The sequence below is a fragment of the Trachurus japonicus genome, chromosome 12, assembly GCF_045865225.1.
Source record: "Trachurus japonicus isolate A0001 chromosome 12, Traja_1.0".
Taxonomy (NCBI): Eukaryota; Metazoa; Chordata; class Actinopteri; order Carangiformes; family Carangidae; genus Trachurus; species Trachurus japonicus.
In genome coordinates, this window is record NC_140918.1 from 28058225 (window position 1) to 28081469 (window position 23245).

The following is a 23245-nucleotide window of genomic DNA, read 5'->3' on the forward strand; positions in this document are numbered from 1 at the left end:
TAGTTTTGTTTCTGGTTGCTCTGTGTGTCGGAGGTGATGGATCAGCCCTGTGGAGCTGTGCCCACCAGAGTGCTGTTGACAAGGACCTGGTGTGATCAATCAGCCTTACTGGAGCAAACCAAGTGGACTGTATAGAGGGGGGTGGTTTGGGAAGGAGCAGGATTATGATTTGTTCATTCATTTTGTTGTTAGAAAAGATTGCCTGTATGGAAATATTATATATATATATACAAACATAATGCATTGACATACTGTAATCCTTGTTTAGACACTATTCCTTTTTCATATTGGCAGTGGTTAACGTTGGGGGCTGTGCTGGGGAGATAGGGAATCCCTGCTGCTCTGCAGTGCTGTAAATATGGTTGTCTACTCAAGTTAACTGGGTAGAAGAAGAAAAAAAAGAAAAGAAAAAGTTCCTTGGATGCTGTTCAAACGAGAGACAAGCAGCACTCACACTCCAGCGATCATGTCCATACGAGGTCTTGTAGCTCCATGATGCACTGCTTCCCTGGGCCGGTCCTGACAGACAACAGTCTCCTTCACAAGAGACCAACACCACTTACCGCTCTGTTAATCTCAAACACAGAGGACGACTCAGGCTGAGTCTGTCCTGGCTGGAATTAAACTGTTGAAACACATACATGATTATCAAATGATTAATAATGTCCATTCAGACCAGAGAAAGGGTTTTTTATTATTATAAATGATTAGCAGTCCCAATGTGGACTAGAGGAGACTCTGAGGCTCAGTCCCAGTCCTCCTGTGCTTTAGATTCTCCACTCACATGGCCTACTTTCTGTGTGAACACACACACATTCACTGGTGGGTTCTCAGAGCACTGGTATTGACTGTGGCTACAGTTGAGCTGCTCTCTTGAATGAACTACAGTGCACTAATGTGCTGCACTCTGTCAGACTGCCAGCAGCCACAAAAGATGCTGAGCCGAGCAGCTTGATACCCAGCCAGAGGAATGGGGCCTACACACACACACACACACACACACACACACACACGCACAGCTGTAACAAACGCCTGAGCAAGTTTGATGAGGTATTGAGTGATTGTGAAATCGAAGGTGGTGCATACTGGGATGTAGGACTGATAGAGGTCACAGTGACAGGGAGGTTCATCTTCAGAGTCCAAGACTCCATCAAGTCCCACTGTGGCACCGAGAGAGAGAATGAGAGAAGGGGGGGGGGGGGGGGGGGTGGAGGCAAAACTAAACTTACCATTGTTCATCCATCAGAATTGTGTGGGTTTGTTATTGATGATTTATTCCTGTACCTTTGGTGCAAACTGCTTACACCTGCATTTGCATTTTCATTTCTTACAGAGTATATCTATATTAAACTGCTATTGGTATGTGAGTTGAAAAAAATCCATCAACACAAACAAAGTATGGTGTTTGATGATATTGTGAAGCAGCTGTTGAAGTTGGATCATGGGAGTTGGTGTCTTTACCATCAGCTGCTCTTTCAGGAGATTTTCACCTGGAGCTGGATTTCCACAGAGATGTCCTCTTCATAACGAGCAGACCAGTTGAATATCCACCCATCCTTCCATTGGCTATACCACTTATCCATGCAGGGGAGCCGATCCCAGCTCACACAGGGGGTGTGCAGAGTACACCCTAAGTTCGACAAGTCACCATAGGGCCAACATATAGAGACGGACAACCTCACACACCAAATTTGGAGTGTGCAGTTAACTTATTAATGTGCATGTCTTTGGACTGTGGGAGGAAGCTGGAGAATCTGGAGAGAACCCACACAGGGAGAACCTGCAAACACCTCCCAGAACCTTCTATTTAAGATCCAACAGTGCTTACCATTGTGCCATCCGCAGTTGATCATGACCAGGGAATAAAACAGTTTCACATTTAAAGTCAGTTTTTTTTTTAAGCTGAGACATATTATGACCTTGACACTCCATCATTACTGGGGTCTAAACCAAATCCCTGAGCCAAGCCTCGGTATAAGATCATCATGATCAGACTTGGGGTAAAAGTTACAATGGGCCTGTGAGCTGCTGCATGAGCAGCCTGCTGAACAATGGTAGAAATAGTTTTTCTTTCTCTCTCTTTTTTTTTTTGCAGAGCGAAAACTTGACTACACCTTTCTCCTTTCTCCCCATGTCATCACTTTCTGCTGGAAGCATTCTGTGGACGTCTGCATTGAACAGTGTCCTGATGCAAGAAACATTTAGATTCACCCTCTAAATAATAAAGGAAGATGATTGATATTTGAAAAATGAAAATCATTATGATCTAAAATGCTGAGGGAGACTGAATGACCTCTAGAGACACTTTGAGGGCAAACTTAATGTTTGCACCTCAGTTGGTCTGAATAATAGTCTGAATAATAAAACCATGTATGTTAGTCCCATTAAAGAACAGGGAGACGGCATAACCCAGAGTTCTCATTCCATTTATTAGATATGTTTTATAAATAGACACACTGAGACACATATGTTGAAAGTATAAAAAAATACAAGATTACAGGATTTTCTCGTTGGTGAGGTCTCTTCTTCATTGCCTTGACATGTTATCATATTTTGAACGACTGACAAGAATGAAAAAAATCATTCGTTTTTTTTCTTACACAGCATAGTAGATTTCACTTTCACAAATCCATTCATCAAGCAAGTTACTATCATCAGTGTCATTATTAAATAAGATCAGAGCATAGAAAACAGAATCACATGCAGCCAGCAACTTTTCTCTGTACAGCACATCCTGTCAACCAAACTACAGTGACCTCACTGTATGTGCTTCAAGTTTCATTTGACTTTGTCTTGAAAACTCTGAGGAAATCTGATTTCACAAGGAAAAAGGTTTGAATGGGCAAGAATGATGAATGACTGAGAAAACAGCTTATTCGACTTTTCATTAATGAGGATTGACTGGTAAATTGACAACGAGTCATTTATCAAATGGGGTCAGTTTTAAATAATTCATATCATTTCAAACATACAATATATTCCAACTAGACTCTTGAGTTTCTAAAATTCAGCATCCTCAGTATTCCAGCAGGAAATCATTGAGCTAGGATGCTACGAAAACAAAACAAAGAAAAGAAAGAATGAGGCAACACGGCTGGGTTGCATTGATAAATCTCTCTAAAACTTCTGCAACCAATGAGTAATGTAATGGTTCTGATTTGCTAAAATCAAAAAGGACAGTATTAATCACACATAATAAACCTAGTGCAGCACAAATACACAACTAATGTCATCTTCAAGCATTTATGTACCATATAGCTACTGTGCCAAATCTGGCAAACCTTGCTCTAAGGACAATAACTCCAGCTGCTAATTCATATATTTTTATATTTAAGTATATCTAAAAATACAACTCATCAACTTCAGTGTTATAGGAAATTGCATGATATTTAGTAGATAACTCCCACTTTTCACAGTGTTTAAAACTGAACAGTACAGGCCAACACCTACTGTGTGGCTGGAAACTGGCACCATTTCAATTTTCATTGTGAAAGATCCTCTCAGGCCCCGCACACCTCAGCTCCAGCAGAATTACAGAGCAAACTGCAATTATTCCTTCTCAGTCAACTCAGACTCAGTCAAGAGGAAAGCGTTAACTTTCAACATGGTTGTTCTACCAAAGCAACAAGAACATTTTGTGCCTTTTTTTAAAATCACATTTCAAGTAGAAAAACTGTCTCTTCCAGTTTTTCATTATTTTTCTTATGATGAGGATTCACGTTGCAAACAAAAGTTTCAACATTATATCTGAATTCTGACAAAAACTCTCATTGGATAGATGAATATAATATAATATAATATAATATAATATAATATAATATAATATAATATAATATAATATAATATAATATAATATAATATAATAAACAACTCCTTGTACAGGAAGGTGGTGCTAACTCATGAAGCAACTTTGCATAGAAAGTATTTATGTGGTTAAGAAAATATTTCATATTTTCTAAAGATACAGTGCATTGAGAAAGTTGAGGGGAAGAGGAAGAGGGAGAGAGAGAGTGTGTAAGTGTGTGTATGTGGGGGGGGTTCAAAGTTTCCCTTTTTCATAGCTGGACACGTCGAAGACACAGAAGTGGCTTAGGGACAACTCTGAGGGGCCCAACCACAGCCCTGACTGGAATGTGCAGCTTTAATTGCTGTCAAAAGTGTCTCAATACTTTCATAAAACTTAGTAAAGTTGCAAAAATGTCTAATTCCTCTTTCTACTTCTTTATTACGGGGAATTTGGTGTAAGTTGATGAGGAAAAAATAATTTAGACTATTTTATCATAAGACTACAAACGAAATAGGGGGAAAAAAGTGAATAGGGTTCTGAAGACTTTCTGAATGCACTGTATACCGTTGATGTATGTATATGAAAAATAGTCATGTTGTACTCATTTAAAGAAATTGATTCTGTCATTTAAAGAGGCTGAGTTACAAAGAACAGTTGAACTAAATTACAAAGTAGAACAGTTATTAGCAAGTTGAAAACCAGCATGTTAGCTTAGAGAATCCCAACCAAAGGGAATGCATTGTAACAGTACATGACCAGGATACAGATAAATGACTTGTGGTGGATAAAAAGTATGTACTTGTTAAAAACATTAAAATAAATAATGTACTGTACTCATTCAGCACCTGACAGGAAATATTCTGATAATGAATAATACTGACCAAGCAGACATGAATATATATCATTTTGATAACAAAATACTTATCTACAAATGTTTGTAATTGGATTGATATATAAATATGTGTAACAATATATATGTATTTTTATACATATATATTTACAACAAAAGGTGCACTTAAATAATGTCATCGAGGAGATGCGGGGTGCCTACCCAGTCCAATGTCCTGGGCTCGGAGGCAGCCATAATCATGCACATAAACTGTTTACCCGTCCTCTTATCAATGGGATAAATAGTTGTGGGTGTGAACCTCCTGTTACTTTCCACAAACTCACAGAGCTGCTGATACACTTGTGGGTATTCATGGCGTAGGAAAACCCCTCGAATTCGTAACTCTCGTTGTATATTGATAAAACAGATTTCCCTGGCCTTCCTGCCTTCCTCTCCTTCTTTGTCGATGTCTGCTGTTCCTGGTGGTGGAGTGAGGATCAGTGTTTCCATGTCACTCTCTTTCCTCTGAACCTTTCTCTCTGGGCTGAAGGAAGCCAGGGCAACCTTTGCATATTTTCTAACAGTTGGAGCTTGGTTCCTTGGTGATGGCCCATCAGGCAATTGCTCTCCAACAGCAATCGATACATTCAAGATGAAACATTCGTTTGGGTCATACTCTTTGCCAGCTTCTTGCAGCTCCTTACAGTACTCCCCCAGGTTGTCCTTGAAGCTTTCAAGCTCTCGAAGAGACATATATGTAGGAGACATAAGTAGGCTATCCAAGCCGTACTGCAGGAAACTACTGGATGACGAAGGGTTTGGAAAACCAAGGAAGAGAACTCCTCTGCCTCGAGAAAGGTACCCAACTTTGGCAATACGGGAGAAAGCTTTGTGGACTTCAACAGTCTCCCGGCAGTGTTTGATGATGTGACGGCATGTGCTGCCAATTCTTCCATATAGGCAGCTTTCTTTATGAATGTCCCAGTCCTCCCTGCGACAGTTACGAGAGCAGTAGTAGGTGTAGCAGCTGTGGCAGGATTTAAAATATAGGCAAGCATTGAACAAGGTCTCTGTCCTCCGGCATTTGTTATTGGAGCACATCATTGTGTCATCCTCATCTGGGCTCTGATCTGGGGAGCATTCATCTGCACTCTTCATTGCGTCACTGGCCCCATCCATATCTCGAAAAGCATCAGGATTCATTCTTATAGAGGTTGGCTGCTTGTCGAGGGGGGGTGGTTCCTCTGTACCTGCCTTTGAACTCTTTCGGGACAACGATACAGCTTCTTCCTCATCAATTAGCTTCTTCAGTTGATCCAGAATGTCCTCACTTGCCCTTCTACTGGGTGGTTTGTAATCAGTCACAAGATCTGCCAGAAGCTCATCAAGTTGTTCCAGGCTTTGCTGTAGTGAGGCATTGTCATGTGTCTTCTCTTTGGTTGAGGGTTCAAAGTCACAATGAGACAGTTCTTGAGCTTCAGTACTTCTGGAGTCAAGAATGTCCCAACTAGCAGACCGTCCTTCAGCCTTGCTAAGGTTGCCTGGTCGAATGTCATTATCAGTGATTGTTATCTCAGGGGTGACAAACCAGAGTTTGCTTGCGGCGCTTTTTGACATCTCTGTTGGGCTTTTGTCGATCAGTGAATTATCAGACATTGATAAGGCTGCATAGCGTCTAGGTGAACTGGAGAGATTGACCACCACTGGTTGTGGTTTGTCACCTGCGACTGCCGCAGACTTCCTGGAGTCAAGAAGATCGTCATAGCTCTGACCCCGCTGTACAGGAAGAGGTTGTTCTCTCTCTACACGAGAATTGAGAATATTGTCCCAAGACCTGGAGTAAGATTTAGATTCCGTGCCAATTCTCGGAGGTTCTACGCATGGGTTGGCATACCAGGTTGTTAAGACAGGCTCTTGCCGGACTCTGGTTGGAGTGACTTGAGATACATAAGAGGCAGGGTTGGTAGAATAGCCAGATGCATCAGAGCCATACCAGTCATCTGTTTGTGCCTGGATAACTCTAGCATGCCTTCGGCCCTCCGTGTAATAAGCTCTTGCTGGGATATGGTGCTCAGGAGGCATTGCATACATATCACTGGAATAATAAAACCTTGGCGGCGCAGTCTGGATTTGATAAGACCTTGGATCATCCCCATAAAATATTCTACTAGGAGGTGTTTGTATGATGTATGGACCTGGTTCAGTTGCTGTATAGGGTTTGGGATATCCTGTCTGCACAGGGTACGGATAGGGCTCCACCTCAGGATAATAGGGTCTTGTAGCTACAGCTTGCACCACTCGAGTCCTTGGATCTTGCACATATTGCACTTTTGGAGTGTATGTTTGTCCTGGTGTGTAACGTTCATCATGAAAGTAAGTACTTGGTTGAGGAGGAGCAGTAGTGACGTATCTCCCTGGGTCATCTGCATAAAAGAACTTGGTTGGCACATTAGGACTAGAATGAGCCCTTCGTTCCCTTCCATAGTATTCACCCGACGATGGCATTCTTTGCAAGGGAATCTCCATGGGTTGCAAGTAACTATTTGGCATGCTGCGGGAGTATTGATAAGCTTGCCTACTCTCTGTGCCTAAAGAGTCAGTGGGAGTTGGTGTTCTGGAGTAGGAGAAATGGCGTGGCACAGTAAGACTCCTACTGTGGTGCCTCTGCCAGGGTATGTCCACTTGAGGTGAAGGCTGTTTACGTCCTGAATGATGTAATGCTCCATTATCTGGTTTGATGTCCACCCGACACCTGACATGAGGGCTAGTTGCTGGTTTATCTAGACCTCCATCTTCTGAACCTTCACCAGCAAAATGAGGTGAATATCTACTGCTGTCACTCATTTGAGGCTGCAACTTAATGGGATGTACTTCAGGCATATGAGCCCTGGTTGCTGCATAGGATGACTCCCTACGAGGTGATACTTCCGGTCGCCAACGAGAGTCTCTTGGAGCTCTTTGAGACTCCCTTCCTTTCCTCCCAGAGGATGAGGACCCTTCAAAAGACACAGGGGTGAGACTGGCCTGGACCCGAGTGGCACTTTTTGACCTGGTCCTCCTTTTTTGTTCAGGGACAACAACCTCACTGGCCATATCAGCAGCCATCGGTTGAGGAGTTAACCTATGGCTAAAAATGTCTGGAGCAGAGAAGCGGTATCTCTGCTGGCGGCCCAAGGCATTCCAGGCAACATCTGGGTTAGCTGCATGCCTGTCTGCCTTTCTGTATGGGGACTCCATTGAGTAGTTGGGAGATTTGGGGTACTCCAATGACTTGTAGTCAAAGGTACGGCAGTGCCTCTTATTGACTTTGCTCTTACTTTCCTCCAGTGTGCTGTAATTTATAGAATCACATTGTTTGGAGGGTTGCAAGGACTTGTAGTGTGAAGAAATGGGAATCACTTTTATATCACGATGCACAGCTGATACGATTATGTCAGGCGGGTCTGTGCGTGTCATCTTAAAGGGACTCCTCTAGTTTTCTCCATCAAGTTGCGTTAATGTCGATGTTGCCTGGAGAGATAACAAAGAATTTCAGTCAGTGACATTCAAGCTAATATCGTGAGTCAGTATGGCATACTTGTTAGGTAACTACAGGAGTTTTAAAAATGATTTCCAAATCAGGTTCCATCATGCACATATGGAGAAACTCCACTCTACTCTCAAACATACACAAAAGAGGGTCTATCAGGGAGCATGAGGAGGGAAGCCATTGGGGAAGATGTGTAAACTTTGTATAACATTGATAAAACTGCGAAGAAATAAAAAATGAAAGCAGATGGTTAAACGAATCTGGAAGAGAAAATGGTCAGGGAGACACAATCAGCGCTATACAGTATCTATTCTTCATTTAGATCTGCCAGTTGTAGACAGCTGTAACAGTTGTATGCTAGCATTGTGCACAGTAATCATAACTGTGATCATAATGATTTTTCCTGATGTCTGACTTCATTGGGGAAGCCCCAATGAGTATGAGTAGTTTTGGAGATTTGAACACTGGATGCCTTCAGGCAAGGCAGGCAAGGCAAGGCAAATTTATTTGTATAGCCCGTTTTTACAAACAGTTTGTCTCAAACATGGCATCATAACAACATCCTCTGCCCTTAGACCCTTCACATAATTATATCTGTATTAACCAAAGTTCTGCATTATATTTCCCCACCAATTATTAGGAGGTGGAATCTGGGTTTAATCAGTCCACAACTCCTGTAGTCTGCGCCTGAAGTTAATTTTGGCATTCATATTCAGGTAGAGCAGGATTGGTTTCCCGGGAACTCTATCACCAGGTTATAAACGTTATTCAGTGATATAGGGATGTCAAGATTTAATCATGAGAATTAGTCCTTAACTGTGTGTCCAGGATTATACAGAAACATTCATGAAACATTAATGTGATCTATTTTCACTTGAAACTGTCCCACACTGAGAGTATACCCGGCTTCACAGCTTCTTCAAAAATGCTGGATACTCTTGGGGCCACTAGAACTTGAAGGGTTTTGAAAGAATGGAACAAACTATTGTGTGATCCATCTTGTTGTTTGATGTACTTCCTCATTTGAAGTTTAAAATAAGTCCAGAGTTCTTAAGTCATGCTGTCTTCAGTGATGGTGATAGCATCAAAAGTATACCCAAATATAAATGCCTAAGCCTAAATCTGTATTATTCAGCCCTGGTTATTTTAACACTTAACAGTACAGTAGAAATGTTATCTAATTTAATACTTAGAAGTGTTGAAGTAATGGAGCCACATTGTGTAGCCCAATATCAGTGCACTAAGAGGCTTAACAGACCCACAAAATGACGCTTAAAATCAAGTAATCGTCAAGGTACCACTATTAATGCAATAAAGCAATGTTCCTGGGGTCCCATTCCATTTGCATCATGAGAATGTGGAAATGAAATGTAATAAAATTCAATTTAAAATTAATTTCTTATGAAGTGAGGCTTCAAAAAGGTCTGAAAATTCAAATTGGCTAAAATAGGAGATACACATTGATATAATACATTCCGTAGCCACTAACCCTAACCGTAACCATCACAAATACATGCTTAACCCCAGAGGTCAAATCAGGCCAGGATTTGCTGGAGCTCAACCAATGTCACATCATCATTATACATATCACTTTATCATACTTGTTAAATACCCCAGGAAACATTAAAGCACACAGGTCTGAGATGTTTGAGGTCATTTCTACACCAAGCCAATGTTAACACACTTTATAGGCTACTGCTTTCAGTTATCATTAGATTATCCGATGCACGAGGCACCAAGTGCATCACTAACAGTGTGAATATCACATCAGACATTCAGTGAAATTGTTTTGCTCTGTGATAAGTTTTTAAAAATTACTTTCAAAGTTATCATCTCCTTTGTGATATCTGATCTGACTCGGAAAAATACAATTAGAGAATAGAGCATGAAAGTCATACTGATATCATCAAATTGTTCTCTGTCAAACTGGTCTTTACAAAGAAGACACACACATACACGCAAAGACATGCACGCACGGACGCACTCACACACACCACACACACCACACACACACACACAAATAAAATGTGAGTGATCGCAAAGAAGCTTAGAGGAGACACAAAGCTGTTTCCTAAATGACTGAACAGAATCAATCCACAGTGAAGGGTCAGTACTGTCACTGCACAGAACTGATGACTTCAAGTTACATCTTATTAAGTGAACTCTGCTTCCTACTGTAGCATTTACAGTAAATATGATTTATGGGAAATTCAAATGCTGCCAGCTTACAGTCCAATAACATAAATGAGGATATTGTTAATTAACTTAATAAGCTGGATCCATATCAATAAAATGATCACAGCCATCTTGTTCCTTTTCCATCCCATAATGGATCTCACAGTGGTGATGCCAGCTTTATTAAACTGTTTGGTTCTGTTCAGACTCTTTGCTCCTGGTTCAGGTAAAGCACTGACCCTCATCTGGTTTTATACAGAAACAGTTACTTCAAACACAACCTGTTTATTCACATTAAACCTAAACCAACATCTTCTGTTAGTACACGGTGTGAAGACTCGTCCAGAGAACCAGGAAACACACATAGGAAACAGTGTGACTATTGTGATGTTGGATCCATTTCATTTGTTTTAGGATATGTCCAGGCTTTAACCAGAGTTGCTGTGGCAGCAGGAGAGGGTCAGGCAGGGAGAGCTGCAGCTAATGAAGGGAGAGTGATGGAGGGGAGGAGGAGGAGGAGAAGGACAGCAGCCAAAAACGCTGCTGAGGGAGAGCCAGACAGGCCAGAAGCAACAGGTGAGACTGACAGCAAACACATGATGAGAGCAGTAGAAGCGGAACAGGTCAGAGCAGCAGATCTCTGAGGGAGAGGAGCTTCATTTAGACCATTTAGATTTTTCTGTGTCTTGTAGACAGAACATTAGGAAGCAGGCAGCACAAAGGCTCTGGACTGGATCCAAAGGGACTGAATATGCCTCAGTTCAGGACTTGGCCGCACCACACACACTGCACGGCAAATTTAATTCAATTACTCACGAACTGTCAGCAACTTATAAATCCTGCTGTTTCCTGCGTCTGGTCACATCGACTGCATAGTGTGATTTAAGAGGCTGTAATTAAAAAGTGACAGGTAGGCGCAGTGTAGGGGTGGAATCTGTCAACTATCAGCAACTTCTGCGAGGAGTCCTGCTGGTTCTGATCCAGAATCATTCACTGATTAAATAAAAAAAAAGTCAAGATGTTTATTAATGCAGTAGAAATTCAACAAGAACGTATTCGGGCATCTGTTTGTAAAAGCTCCATCTGTATTTATAGAAAGGTCTGCCAGATGAATGTGAAGAAAATAAAAAAAGTGGGATTAAAAAAAACTGCAGAAATGAAAAGACTGCTTACATAATGATGAAAAATACAAGCTGCTGTAACCCGGGAGAGAAGGAGCTGACCCAGATTGAGCAACTGGTCGAGCAGACGCTCAGACCGGAGCAGATGGAGACTGACTGTGGTGCTGACGTGGATGATGTCTTCCTAAAATCCTGTGCCAACTGCGCTTAAGTGCACGTTTGTAAATGCCCTTTTTAAAGAGCGCAGTTGTCAGAGTGCAGCAACAGTTCATGAAGGTCACGTTCACATGTGATGACCACAAAAACTACTACGAGTGTGTCTCTGCTCCACTGCACTAGAGACACTACGCACACGTGCACAGTGTTGGCTGCATGATCGACCGTATATATTAGGAAACCAGATCCAGAGCTCCATCCGTCTGCACCAACCATCGACTGCATCAACTCCTTTCCTCTGCTCCTAAACCGGCCTGCTCTGCCCTCCATCCCTGCTTATAAACCAGTTTACCCACCAGAAGCTGCCTGTTTTCTTGTCTGTATACAACATCTACTGCATGTCTGTCCGTCCTGGGTGAGGGATCCCTCCTCTGTCTCTCTCCCCGAGGTTTCTCCTGTTTTTTCTTGGGAGTTTTTCCTCAGTCGATGTGAGGGTCTAAGGACAGAGGATGTTGTAATGATGCTGTGTAAAGCCCTTGAGACAAACTGTAAAAATGGGCTGTACTTGCCTTGCTTTAAAATGCAATGCATAAAAAAGAACAGGAAATCAAAAGCTGAATGAACATAGAATCTGGAAATGGGTTATATATGAGATTTTTAACAGTAGGCTACTACAGAAGGAACTGTTTTCAGTTGAAAGATACAGCAGGGTAATGTTGTCCTGAGCCCAGAATGAAGCCACGCCCCTCTGTGTTGTTACTGCAGTCTGAGTTTCTCTGGTCTTAGTTTTGCTCTGTCCACATGTGTGTGTTAGTTCACAGTCCTACTTATTCATGCATTGATTCTTATTATTAGCTTCAAATGAAAAGCATCACTTCTCAGGATGATAACCCACTGCACATGGAAATACCAAACAATATCACTAAGATCGAAATCTATGAATAGTATTTGCATGTTGTACAAACTATAGTGCCAAATTTATCCTGAAAATAACAATAGCAGACATATGGCAAATAAAGTGAAAAGTGATTTTCTTTGAGGCCGGTCTGAGACAGGATACGTGGAGTTCTGCCTGCAGTGGGTGTTACTCTGCCTTCACACTCTGTCTGTCACTTCTACTGCCAGTGGTCTGCAGGCTCTTCAGAGAGGGTTCACATCACAGCACTGACTGGAGGATCTGACAGTATTAGGGCCACCGTGAGGAAAAACTAAATCTGAGATTTCACGAAAGACGACATAATATAACAGGAAAAGAGAGAAGAAGAAAGAAGCTGTAATATCACAAGATTTAAAAATGTAGAATTTCTAGAGAGAATTACATATTTTGGGGGAATAATACAAGCAGCCAAGTGAAAGGACAGTCTGTGCAGCCTGAGCTGCTTGTGACAGCTGCTCTTTGTCAGTCTAACTCTAATAGGACAATGGTCTCAGTCTCATCACAGTCGTTTCATTGTCCTGATGCTGAGGCTGATAATTTCACAGGATGCTCCAGGTCCTTAATTTAAAGCAGGTTACTGCTGCTGCTGCTGCTATTCTGCTGTTCCCCTTTAAACAGCACATAACCATAATGAGAACTTTATTCTAATGATATTGACTTTTATCCAGAGAAATTACAACAAAACTGTGTTTCCTAAAATATAAGGATTTTATTCAGTAAAGAATGACTTTCTGTGACTAATATTACGACTTTATTCTGAAATATATATGGTTTTTTTTTTTTTATCAATGTGGCACTAATACTACATTGTAGTAAGAATCTTAATGCGGATGCTAATGTAGTTTCTATACAAGGTCACATAAGGTGGGTCATCCATTCACTCAGCACCATGGAGACACTACATAGTATAAAGAGCTGCTTAATGCTCAGACTGATCTGTTCAAGAGAAAGTGAATGACTGTCCAGTGTAATGGACATCACTCCTGCAGTGGGAGTGTGGTGCTGTTACTCATGGTCAGTGAGCATGGTGAGCAGTGGCTTTTATGGTGGGTTGTGGGTATTTTCAATGGACTGCACTGCAACACTGCACCATTGGCACTGAACACCCGAGAAAATGTCTGACTCCCCGGGCAGAACTAATTCATCCTCTCTAGACTCACCCTCCCCCAACATCAACATGCAACACTACACACTGATTCACCCATAGGCTACTGCAATACACACGTATACCATGACTTTACTGGAGTTTTAAAGCAAGAGGGGTTCTGTTCCACTGATGTAAACTGTACATACCAGCTTCAATTGAGGTGGGAGTCGTGGTGGTTGTAGGGGCAGAGGAAAGTTAGGGGTTCAGTATATACCTGTGATATACTGTATATGGTGTCAGGGCCATGGCATGTTCTTAAAGGAGACATATTCTGCCCCTTTTCCACAAATTAAAATAGTTCCCAGGTGTCTTAAAGACATGTCTGTGACATGCTTTGGTCAAAATCCCCTAAGGATCAAACATCACGGCTCTTTTCATCCTCTCAAAACAGCCCTGTTCAGAACGGCTGGTTTCAGTGCCTGTCTCAGTAAATGCAAATGAACCACTGCTTGCCCCGCCCCTTCTACTGGTACCAGGTAGGGGCGTTGTTATGCAAATTCGAAAGCTAGTGACATCACTGGAAGACAACTGAGGGAACAGCTCATAAAACCACATGGATTTCAACCTAGGGAGTCTGAAGATTACAAACCCCCAGATATAGTATGTTAAAGAGCCTTCAAAAAGTGATATTTCCATAATATGTCCCCTTTAATACAGTAGAAAAAACAAAGTAAAACTGCAGATGACGTTTAGTTGTTTCATTTTTCATTTATGTTTCTACATTTTATATAGATATTAAATAGGCTCATAAACTCATAAAGGAGTTGTGGCTGATTTAATGCAGCAGCTGTGTGAGAAAAGTTCTGGTTTTGCTGATGCTAACACCACCCCACTGCGCCTGACCATTCTTCTAAGAGTGATGTGAAAAAGTGTGAACTGCTGAACATGGAACCAGATGTCACTGTAGATTTAGCTAACTAGCCCTGAGAGAAACCTTCAGCACAACACCACATTTCTTCATCACAGTAAAAGGGATAGAAAAACAGCAAAACCTACATACAGTATAGCGCCTTTAAATATATCAGTGTAATTAATGAATGTCAGTTGATGCTCAGGGGGAACAGAGACTGGAAACTAGAAATCTTCCCTGATGCTGTCAAAAAAACTGAAAGCTGCCGATATGATGAGGGGTGGGTGGGCATAGTCACTCTCCACCAATAATACATAATGATTCACTGATTCAGATTCAGTAGAGTTTACAGATCCAAACCCAACCTGGTTTTGCAACATGTGCCACAATCTCCACCCTCTCTCTTTCCCATACATCACTAGTTCTTCACCCTGACGCCCCCTCACCCTGGCTCCGCAGCTCTTTTGTTCCCCTGCTAATTTCATTAATTCGGTCTTTATCACAGCCTCTATACCAGAGCCCTGTGGTCCTGTCCGTCACTCGCTCGGAAAACTGCTCTTCCTGAACGCTGCAGGAAGCCACTGTGGTGATGTGGTGGATGAGAGTGTCAGCATAGACGCATCACAAGAATGGATGTGGATCAGAAGTGCTTCTGAGCAACCACGAACATCCTTATCTGACTAAAGTCTACTCACTGGTTTCTATTAAACCAATAACAAACAACAACAAGCTGAAGCTATCATCTCTTCTAAATTATTATTCTAAATATGATGAGGAATAAGATCAGGACAAATGAGAGTCTCTACTAAATAAGCCTGAAAGGTCACCTCTGCACCAAAGGTCCAAACCACTAATGGAGAACTAATGGTATTTGAACAAATGATGACTGTAGGCCCATAATAAACCTTAATGAAAACTACATCCAATTAGTTTGGTCTTGTTCATTTGTGATTATGTCATAACAGGTGTTTCAATACTGAAGACACTAGCTAATTATTTGATTTGATGCCCTTCTCTTAGATAAGAAAGTGTTGACAGTGAGATGTGTTTGTAGCAAGATGTACCAAGACAACACGGGGCTGGCAGGGTGGTGTCAGATAATCTGTGCCAAAGACAGTAAATAGCAAGGTCAGAGAGAGGGAAAATAGATGCCCCCGTCCCCTATTGTGTTGCTTGTAGCACAAATTAGGTTACATGTCATTCTCCGGCTCTCCTGCTCATACAGCTGGTAAAGCAAAGATACGCTCTGGATGCTGTGTCCAGAAGAAAAGCTGCGATACTTAGCAACACGCTAAGAATGGATAGAAAGCTCCATTAGAAGTCACTCAGTGAAAGATGCTTTTTTGTGCTCTGTGACCCAGAGCCCTGCAGTGGAGGAGCTGTTAGACGAGGGTTAAATAATTAAGTCTTTCAAGCCTGAGATGATGCAAAGCTATGCTGTTATGCATATGCTGTCAAGTGTCTTCAGCAGTGAAGGAGTAGAGGGTAAGTTTAAGCTTGACCCGTCTGATTTTACTCAAAAAAATCACTATTTATATTGTTTTGGTTGTAGTGTGGTAAAAATATCTTAGGCCAAAGTGAGGGGAGTTGGGAGAGAGATAGAGAATGACATGCAGAAAAGGGCCACAGGCCAGACTCAAACCCCGGCGCCGGGGAAAGGACTAACCCAAATGTCACATGCTCCACCAGTGAGCCCCCACAGTGCCCAGAGACAGATTATCAGTCTTATTTATTCTCTTACACGCAGCTCTGGGATCCACAACAGTTTTATTTTTATTTACCTCGCCTCCAGAGTGTAGCAGACTTTTATTAAAAGCAGCTCTTTATGTCAAACTCATTAGTATGATGCCTCAATACTGATGACTTTCTCTCTCTCCTGCTCCCTTTCCTCAGTGTGTATTCAGACCTGGCTCATTTGGAGCGTTTCACCCCAAAGATCGGTTTGTTTGCTCATGTATGAACACAGAAATCGTGCTCGGGTGTGGAATAAAACAAGGGGCCATTCGACAACACACGACCTGCTGCTGATGTGCCATGCTTCTCAAAGGCCCGGGCCAGCCCGACCCGACCAGACACACTGGTTTAGTGCCGGACGCGCTAATTCAGGCCAGATTCAGGCCGAAAATATATAGGATGATTCGGGTCGGCTTCCTTTTTTTTGACCGAGTTCGGGTTGACAATACAGTCGACTCGGATGGGTTCAGGTCCGGGCTTCAACCACTGCTCGGGTTCTAATTTTCAAGCCCATTGATGCTTCTATTTCATGGTTTTTCCCGGGTAAGATTTCTGACTAATGAGACAACAGTTGGCTCGCGCATGGTTTACAAATTTGGACCACATGGGACTGTTACCGTGTGAACACAAACGACCCAAAAAAGAAATGCTACAATTGTATCGGTTTAACTGCTGAATCGAAACAAAGCAAATCAACCACAGGTCTGAACACACCCTGCTCAGTTCCTCCTCTGTCACTTTACTAATAATGACACGTTTATCAAAAGTAGTTTATTTGCAGTGGTGAGGCTCAGAGTATTGGAAGTGCTCCTCCTCTTCCCTGCAGGACCGGAGTAGCCAGGAAACCAGAGGATCTCAGTACTTAATAAGAGAACCCTGCACAGCTCTCTCATTAACCAGCCTGTTTGAAAAACAGCCTTTAAACCTGACATGTTACCAGCACTGCAGCTATAACTTTGAGTAACAGCACAGGCAAGAAATATATCTGCAAAACATTATTATGTCACAGTGATTTTATCAGTTCTTTTCAGTTATCCTTTAGTCAAAGTGAATAATTCCATGAGATATAATTAATGATATATCAAACAAGGCCATGATGTCACTGTGACCTTGAACTTTGACCTTTAACAACCAAAATCTTACCAGAGCTAAAAAAAAAAAAATGCTCTAATGACCATTAGTGTGTGTCTCTCACAGTGAGTCAAACCACCAAAAGTCTTTTTTGTTAGATAAAGATATTCTTTGGGCGTTTAGGACAGGTGGATGGACACATCCACATACAACTCACAGGGGGGCAATTTGAAAACATAATGGCAACAAATCTAAATACATAACAAGTCTGAAAACACTAAGACACCATGACTTAATACAGTTACTCGTTCTGTTCATAACAATGAAAAACAACAGTTACTCAATTCAATGAAGAAATCGTGGGTCTAAATCCAGGAAGCTCCAGTGAAAACAATGAGATCTGTGAGCAGGACCCAGGTCTCTCCAAAAAGACCTTTTTGAATGTTCTTGTTTCATATTATCTATATAGCCTACAGTATGTCATCCTTAAATTTCTCACACGACCAGATGAAGGCAGTGCTCCATCTCTTTGGTTTTGTTCCTAATTCCAGCAGAGTAGCCTCTAGTATCACATGTCTGAGCCTCTTGACTAAAGTGTGCTATTACATTTGAGCGGGCTAGCTGACTCTTCAGCTCTATAAATGCTGTTTCCGCCATTTCCCGTATCCATTTGCAGGATATTCTCTTGAGCCTCTTCGAACGCTCCTGATGCAGTGGCCATGCTGGGGATAAATCTGCCACTGGAGTTCAGTAGCTCCAAGACGCTTCATGCCTCAGCAGCGTTTCTCGGTCGGCCTCTGGTCTCTGCCTCATCACTCTTTTAATCTGTTGCTCACATATTACGCCCTGAAAAAGATGTGGCATGACGCTAAAAAAAAAAATCTCTGAGGTCCACACATGAGCTACTTATAGCAACATGGAGCCATGTGTCACTAACATGGCCCATGGCTGAGACAGTGGCTCTATATGAATGTGTTGTGTAGAAGATGTTGTGTTTGCTGTGTGCCTCCAACCTCATCATCAGAATTAAATCTGGCACTTTTCCACTACAGAGTCACGGCACAGCACGGCACAGCACGACTTGGCACGGCTCGGTTTAGGTGCTTTTCCATAGTCTCCTCAGCGGGGGTGGAGACGGGGTCGTCATATCACGGCGGCTACGGCCGCATCGTCTCGCTCTCTTTTTTCAATCCTCTCGTCTTTGTCTTGCTTGGAACCAGAGCTGAGGCGTTACCAAAAATGTACCAGGTACCAGGTACCATGTACTAGGGGCTAGTGGAAAAGCAAAAAAAATGTAGAGCCGTGCCGTGCTGTACTGCCCTAATGGAAAAGTGCCATTAGATAGCTAGTGCTTGATTCTGTAAATCAAGAGTCTATGTAATTTTTTTTTGTCCACAAGGTTAGACGATGTAAACTCTAAACAGTGTCACTGTCGTTAGATATCACACTGGACCACTAACATCTCTCCGCACACAACATCTCCTACATACCTTCACCCAGCAAGGTATTACTATGCTCAGTTGTAATAAATCCTCCAATAAACACAAAGGTTGCCATGTGAAGGATCCACTGATCCAATATTAAGATCTGCTATCGTCCCTGAAAATAGCTAGATCAGGTATCGTATAATGGGGCTGATCCATGACATTAATACTACATAACGTGTCAGCAGTGTTCTACAAAGTTAGGAAAGTAATGTTAAAGTCCAGCCTGATGCCTTCACTGTCTTTCACATGGTGAAGTGTTAATTCAACAGTGGTATTGGATCGTATCGGCCGACACGCTAAGCCCAGGTATCAATATCGGCATTGGGATTGAAAAAGCTGGATCAGCACATCCCTAATGTTTAACAATCCAACCATAACGTCCACTCCTAAATGCTGTAATAGTGACACCAACAGGTAGCCAACTAGTGATAGCACTATTAGCCAACCACGTTGATAATGATGGGAACAGTAAGTTAGCTAACATTACCATGTCAGATACAGCCATCATTAATAAAAAGGAGATATTTGACATCACAGACCATCAAGCTAAACAGAAAAGAAGAAGATCCGGTTGAGTCCGGCCGGAGCCTTTAGCAGCCTGTGAGCTTCTCCTATCAGTGTAAAGACAGACTGAGATATTCAGCCCCACACCTCTCCACCGGGACCAGCTGCATGAGTGACACTGGCAGAGCTGATAAAAGCTGAGAGAAACTTTCAGGATGTTTTGACGGTCCACCAGCTGCTGACCCACATGTCCACCTGTGCTCTGGTCTCATCTCTTTGTCTGAGGCCTTTTTTTTCTGATTGGTTTGATTTGGCTTTGTTCTTCTCAGTATGTCACGATGCTGCTACTCACATGCTGCATATTCACACAGAAAACATCTGTTTCCTAGGTCTGGCTTACAGAACCTTTATGGTAAAAATACACTGAGGCTATGACACACTGAATGTTACTGCTGTCTGAGACGGGACACAAACTCCTACCTCCTACATGAAGGCCAAGAGATCCACCGCCCCAGTGTCAACTTTGGATGATGAACTCAGTATAATAAGCACTCCTACACTTGATGTGATCGTATTTACTGGCTGAACATTTAAATGTGATGATGTTCTATAAACTTCATGAAGGTCAGCCCAAAGTATGTGGTGGATAGATAGATTTGCTGCGAGGAAACTCCAACTAGGTCAAACCCTTGTGCATGACTGGACTGTGTAATTTCAATGTCCAAAAGCATGTAGTCAAAGTTTTTGCTAAATGTCACCACATGACGTAAGGCGCTAATTAGCACAGTGACGTCATTGTGTGATATTGTCATTCAGTCCTTTACCTGTTTTCCTCTCTGTACTCACACAGTATTTTAATACAGCTGAGTTCACAGCAAACATGTTCTAATTTCAATGTTTTTCTATTACTGTTGTCAAACAGTACACAGTGACAGTGCAGTTACTTCAATGCCAGTCAACTGAATGGCAGACCATGAGTCAGTGCAGAGACAGCCCCACCTCAGGCTGGTAATCTTAAAGTTTGTCACAAAATCACTAGATGTTTTTTTTTTAAGTTGATATGTTTCCATACAGTTGGTTAATCCAGCATCATAGCTGATTATCTGACCATATTGCCTGTAAATCCCTCCCTACTACAGTAGTTAAATCTATTTGTGCCACTGAATATTGAAAGAGCAACAACCAATGAGGTTGCTCAAAGACCAACCAATGGTGTAACTCAGTCAGTCAGTCAGTCAGTCATATACTGTTGCAGTCCAGCCAAAAATAGGGACTTTAAACAGTAACAGACGGCCATAAATGGATGCCTACGGCAGGGAGTGGTGACATAGATTTTATCTCAACCCAACTACTGTGGCAAATCAGTGATTCTGCAGTTGGAGACAGTTTGGCTAAATCTGTCAGCACATCATGGAATCACCATCCTTTCAATCATCGCTGTTTAAAGTCTCTAAGGCAGGGGTGGGCAAACTTTTTGGCTCAGGGGCCACACAATAAGTTTTAAAATTTGGCGGCCAGGCCGGGCCACTATCGACTAGTTGGAGAGTGTTCGTGGTGGGAACTAATATAAATTATATATAATTACCTGAAATTAAAAGAAAACGTACATTCAGTTTCAGTGGAGCAGTGTTGTTGGTCACCCTTTTTTTTTTACCACTGCATCAAAGTTTGTGGTCTTTGCTATAATTTGGACAGTTTTATACCAATATTTGCCGGGCCGGATTAAAAAGCCCAATGGGCTGCATATGACCTGCAGGCCTTACTTTGCTCATGCCAGCTCTAATGTGTAAAAAGTCAACCGACATGACCTTCTTCCAAACAGTCCTTCATTCTGTGTGTGACAAGGACATACTGCCAACACTTCCTTATGACTGAACTTCCTGCATCATTCTCCAACAACTCATCCTGGAGTTTTACCTTTGCGACATTATTCGCACAAAAGGTTTTTCAATTTGTCTCATTCGTCATTTCATGATGTTTCTGTCTTCGGTAACTGCTATCTCACAGCTTAACACTGGAGTCACTCATAGTTCCTAATGAGACATTGAAGGCTAAACTTTGCATGGCACCACCCTGAGTGGATCAGTGGTCCTCATTGGTCTGAGAGGAAAGCCCTGAAGTGGCCCACTCACTGACACCTTCAGGTTTGTGCTGGGTTTGGCCCTCTGCTGCAGCTTCCTCCATCACCACGACGTCTTCAGAGACCAACAGTATCCAGGCCACCTGGACGCTGCAGGCTGACTGAGCCCCTCTCTGCTCATATCACTTATTGAATGAATTATGTATTTTAAAAAAAGACAGCGCTGAAATGATTACTACAGAAACTGGTGGGTGACTGACTGAAAATTCATTCAAGACTCATGTTACAACTAGCTGCAGAGAATACCTGAGCTAAGCTAAATTCTTCCAGCAATGAAAATACTGAACATGTGGTCCAAGCCGTGTGTGAAAGTTGCTGCTTGTCTATTTATAAAAGGAGAACATGGGCTGTTTTCTGACGGACATACATCATTAGTCAGCTGGATAAATCATCAGTGTGGTCCTCAGGCCTGTGGGCAAATACATTACAGCTCCAAAAATATATAATCAAACTATATAAAGAGAGTAATGCATGGAAATAAAGATAGTGGAGAATTACCTCCACTACCTGCTGGAGCTAGGATGTACTATCTGATATCTCTGAGTACATCTGCACACTGCTCAGCCACCGTGCAGCTCTGCAACATCTGGCTAAGCTACAGTACTCTACCGGTGTGCTCATGACAAAACGAGAACAGCCCGTGCAACCTGTGCAACGCTGCAACAGCGCAGTGCTCAGGACCTGCAGCCTCCATCCAAATGAAATTAACATTGGTCGCAGTCAGAGCAAAAAAAGCATCAAGTCCGAACAGGCGCATTGACGCTGTAGTGCTGTATAGTATCCTGCTGCCCGCTACACTACTGCTGCTGCTGCTGCTGCTGCTGCTGCAGCTGCATGAAGAGCTGCTGCTGCCTGGAGCACAGCATCCTGATGAGGATGATGTCAGTGCTCAGGATGGGAACACGTTAGTCCAACATCAGCCAGCAGGGAAATGACTTCAGGAGACACTAATGAAGGAAGGGGGGTGGGAAGGAGGGCAGGGAGGGAGGGAGGGGGGCAAATGAGTCGCTGCAGCTCAGAGAAATCAAAGCACGCGCTTTTACTAAATGGCTAAACGCAATTAGAGCAAAGAGCGCACGGATTGGAAAAAAAAAGAAAAAAAAGTGCACGATCCACACCGCGGTGAGTGGTGTGACCGTCGCAGTGATGTCAGATCAAACACGGATGAGGAGGAGAGGAGGAGAGGAGAGGAGAGGAGAGGAGAGGAGGAGAGGAGAGGAGAGGAGAGGAGGAGAGGAGAGGAGAGGAGAGGAGAGGAGAGGAGAGGAGAGGAGGAGAGGAGAGGCAGCACAGCACGATGCGGTGCGGGGCTGTGGTAGTAAAACGCATCATCTGGTGAGTGTGTATGTGTGTATGCGTGTCCCCGCAGAGCCGCTCGCCACACACACACACACACACACACACACACACACACACACACACACACACACACACACACACACACACACACACACACACACACACACCGTGCTGCTATAGCCTAAATGAAAAGCTCCAGGTCTTACCGCATCAGCCCGGAGCTGCAGCCTCGGCTCAGCCATGGTGTCTGCCTGTCTGCCGGGGTCGGTGCTCTCCTGCTCTCCCAATGACGACATCGGACATGTGCAGAAGGTGAAAGTGAAATATCCGCGTCTACGGCTCAGGCTCCGTCCTCCTCCTCCTCCCCATCGTTACATGGTTGGAGCGAACCAACGATGGCGCAACCCCGCTGCATCATCCACATCTATGTGGCCGCAACACCCCTCCCTCCTCCCCCCTCCTCTCTCTCTCCCTCCCTC

General features: G+C 42.8%; 1 protein-coding gene across 1 annotated transcript; it reads right to left on the reverse strand.

Annotated features, from left to right (window-relative positions):
- Positions 1 to 2412: 2412 nt before the first annotated feature.
- Positions 2413 to 23169, reverse strand: ajm1 (apical junction component 1 homolog). Its single transcript, XM_085794134.1, has 2 exons — positions 22973 to 23169; positions 2413 to 8126 (listed from the first exon to the last, which is right to left on the reverse strand). Exon 2 carries the CDS (start codon positions 8070 to 8072, stop codon positions 4803 to 4805), a length of 3270 nt encoding a protein of 1089 aa, XP_085650260.1. The 5' UTR covers positions 8073 to 8126; positions 22973 to 23169; the 3' UTR covers positions 2413 to 4802.
- Positions 23170 to 23245: the final 76 nt, after the last annotated feature.

What these genes read in the sequence shown, in the direction of transcription:
- ajm1 (XM_085794134.1), bottom strand. Translation starts at nt 8,072, where the DNA reads ATGACACGCACAGACCCGCCTGACATAATCGTATCAGCTGTGCATCGT.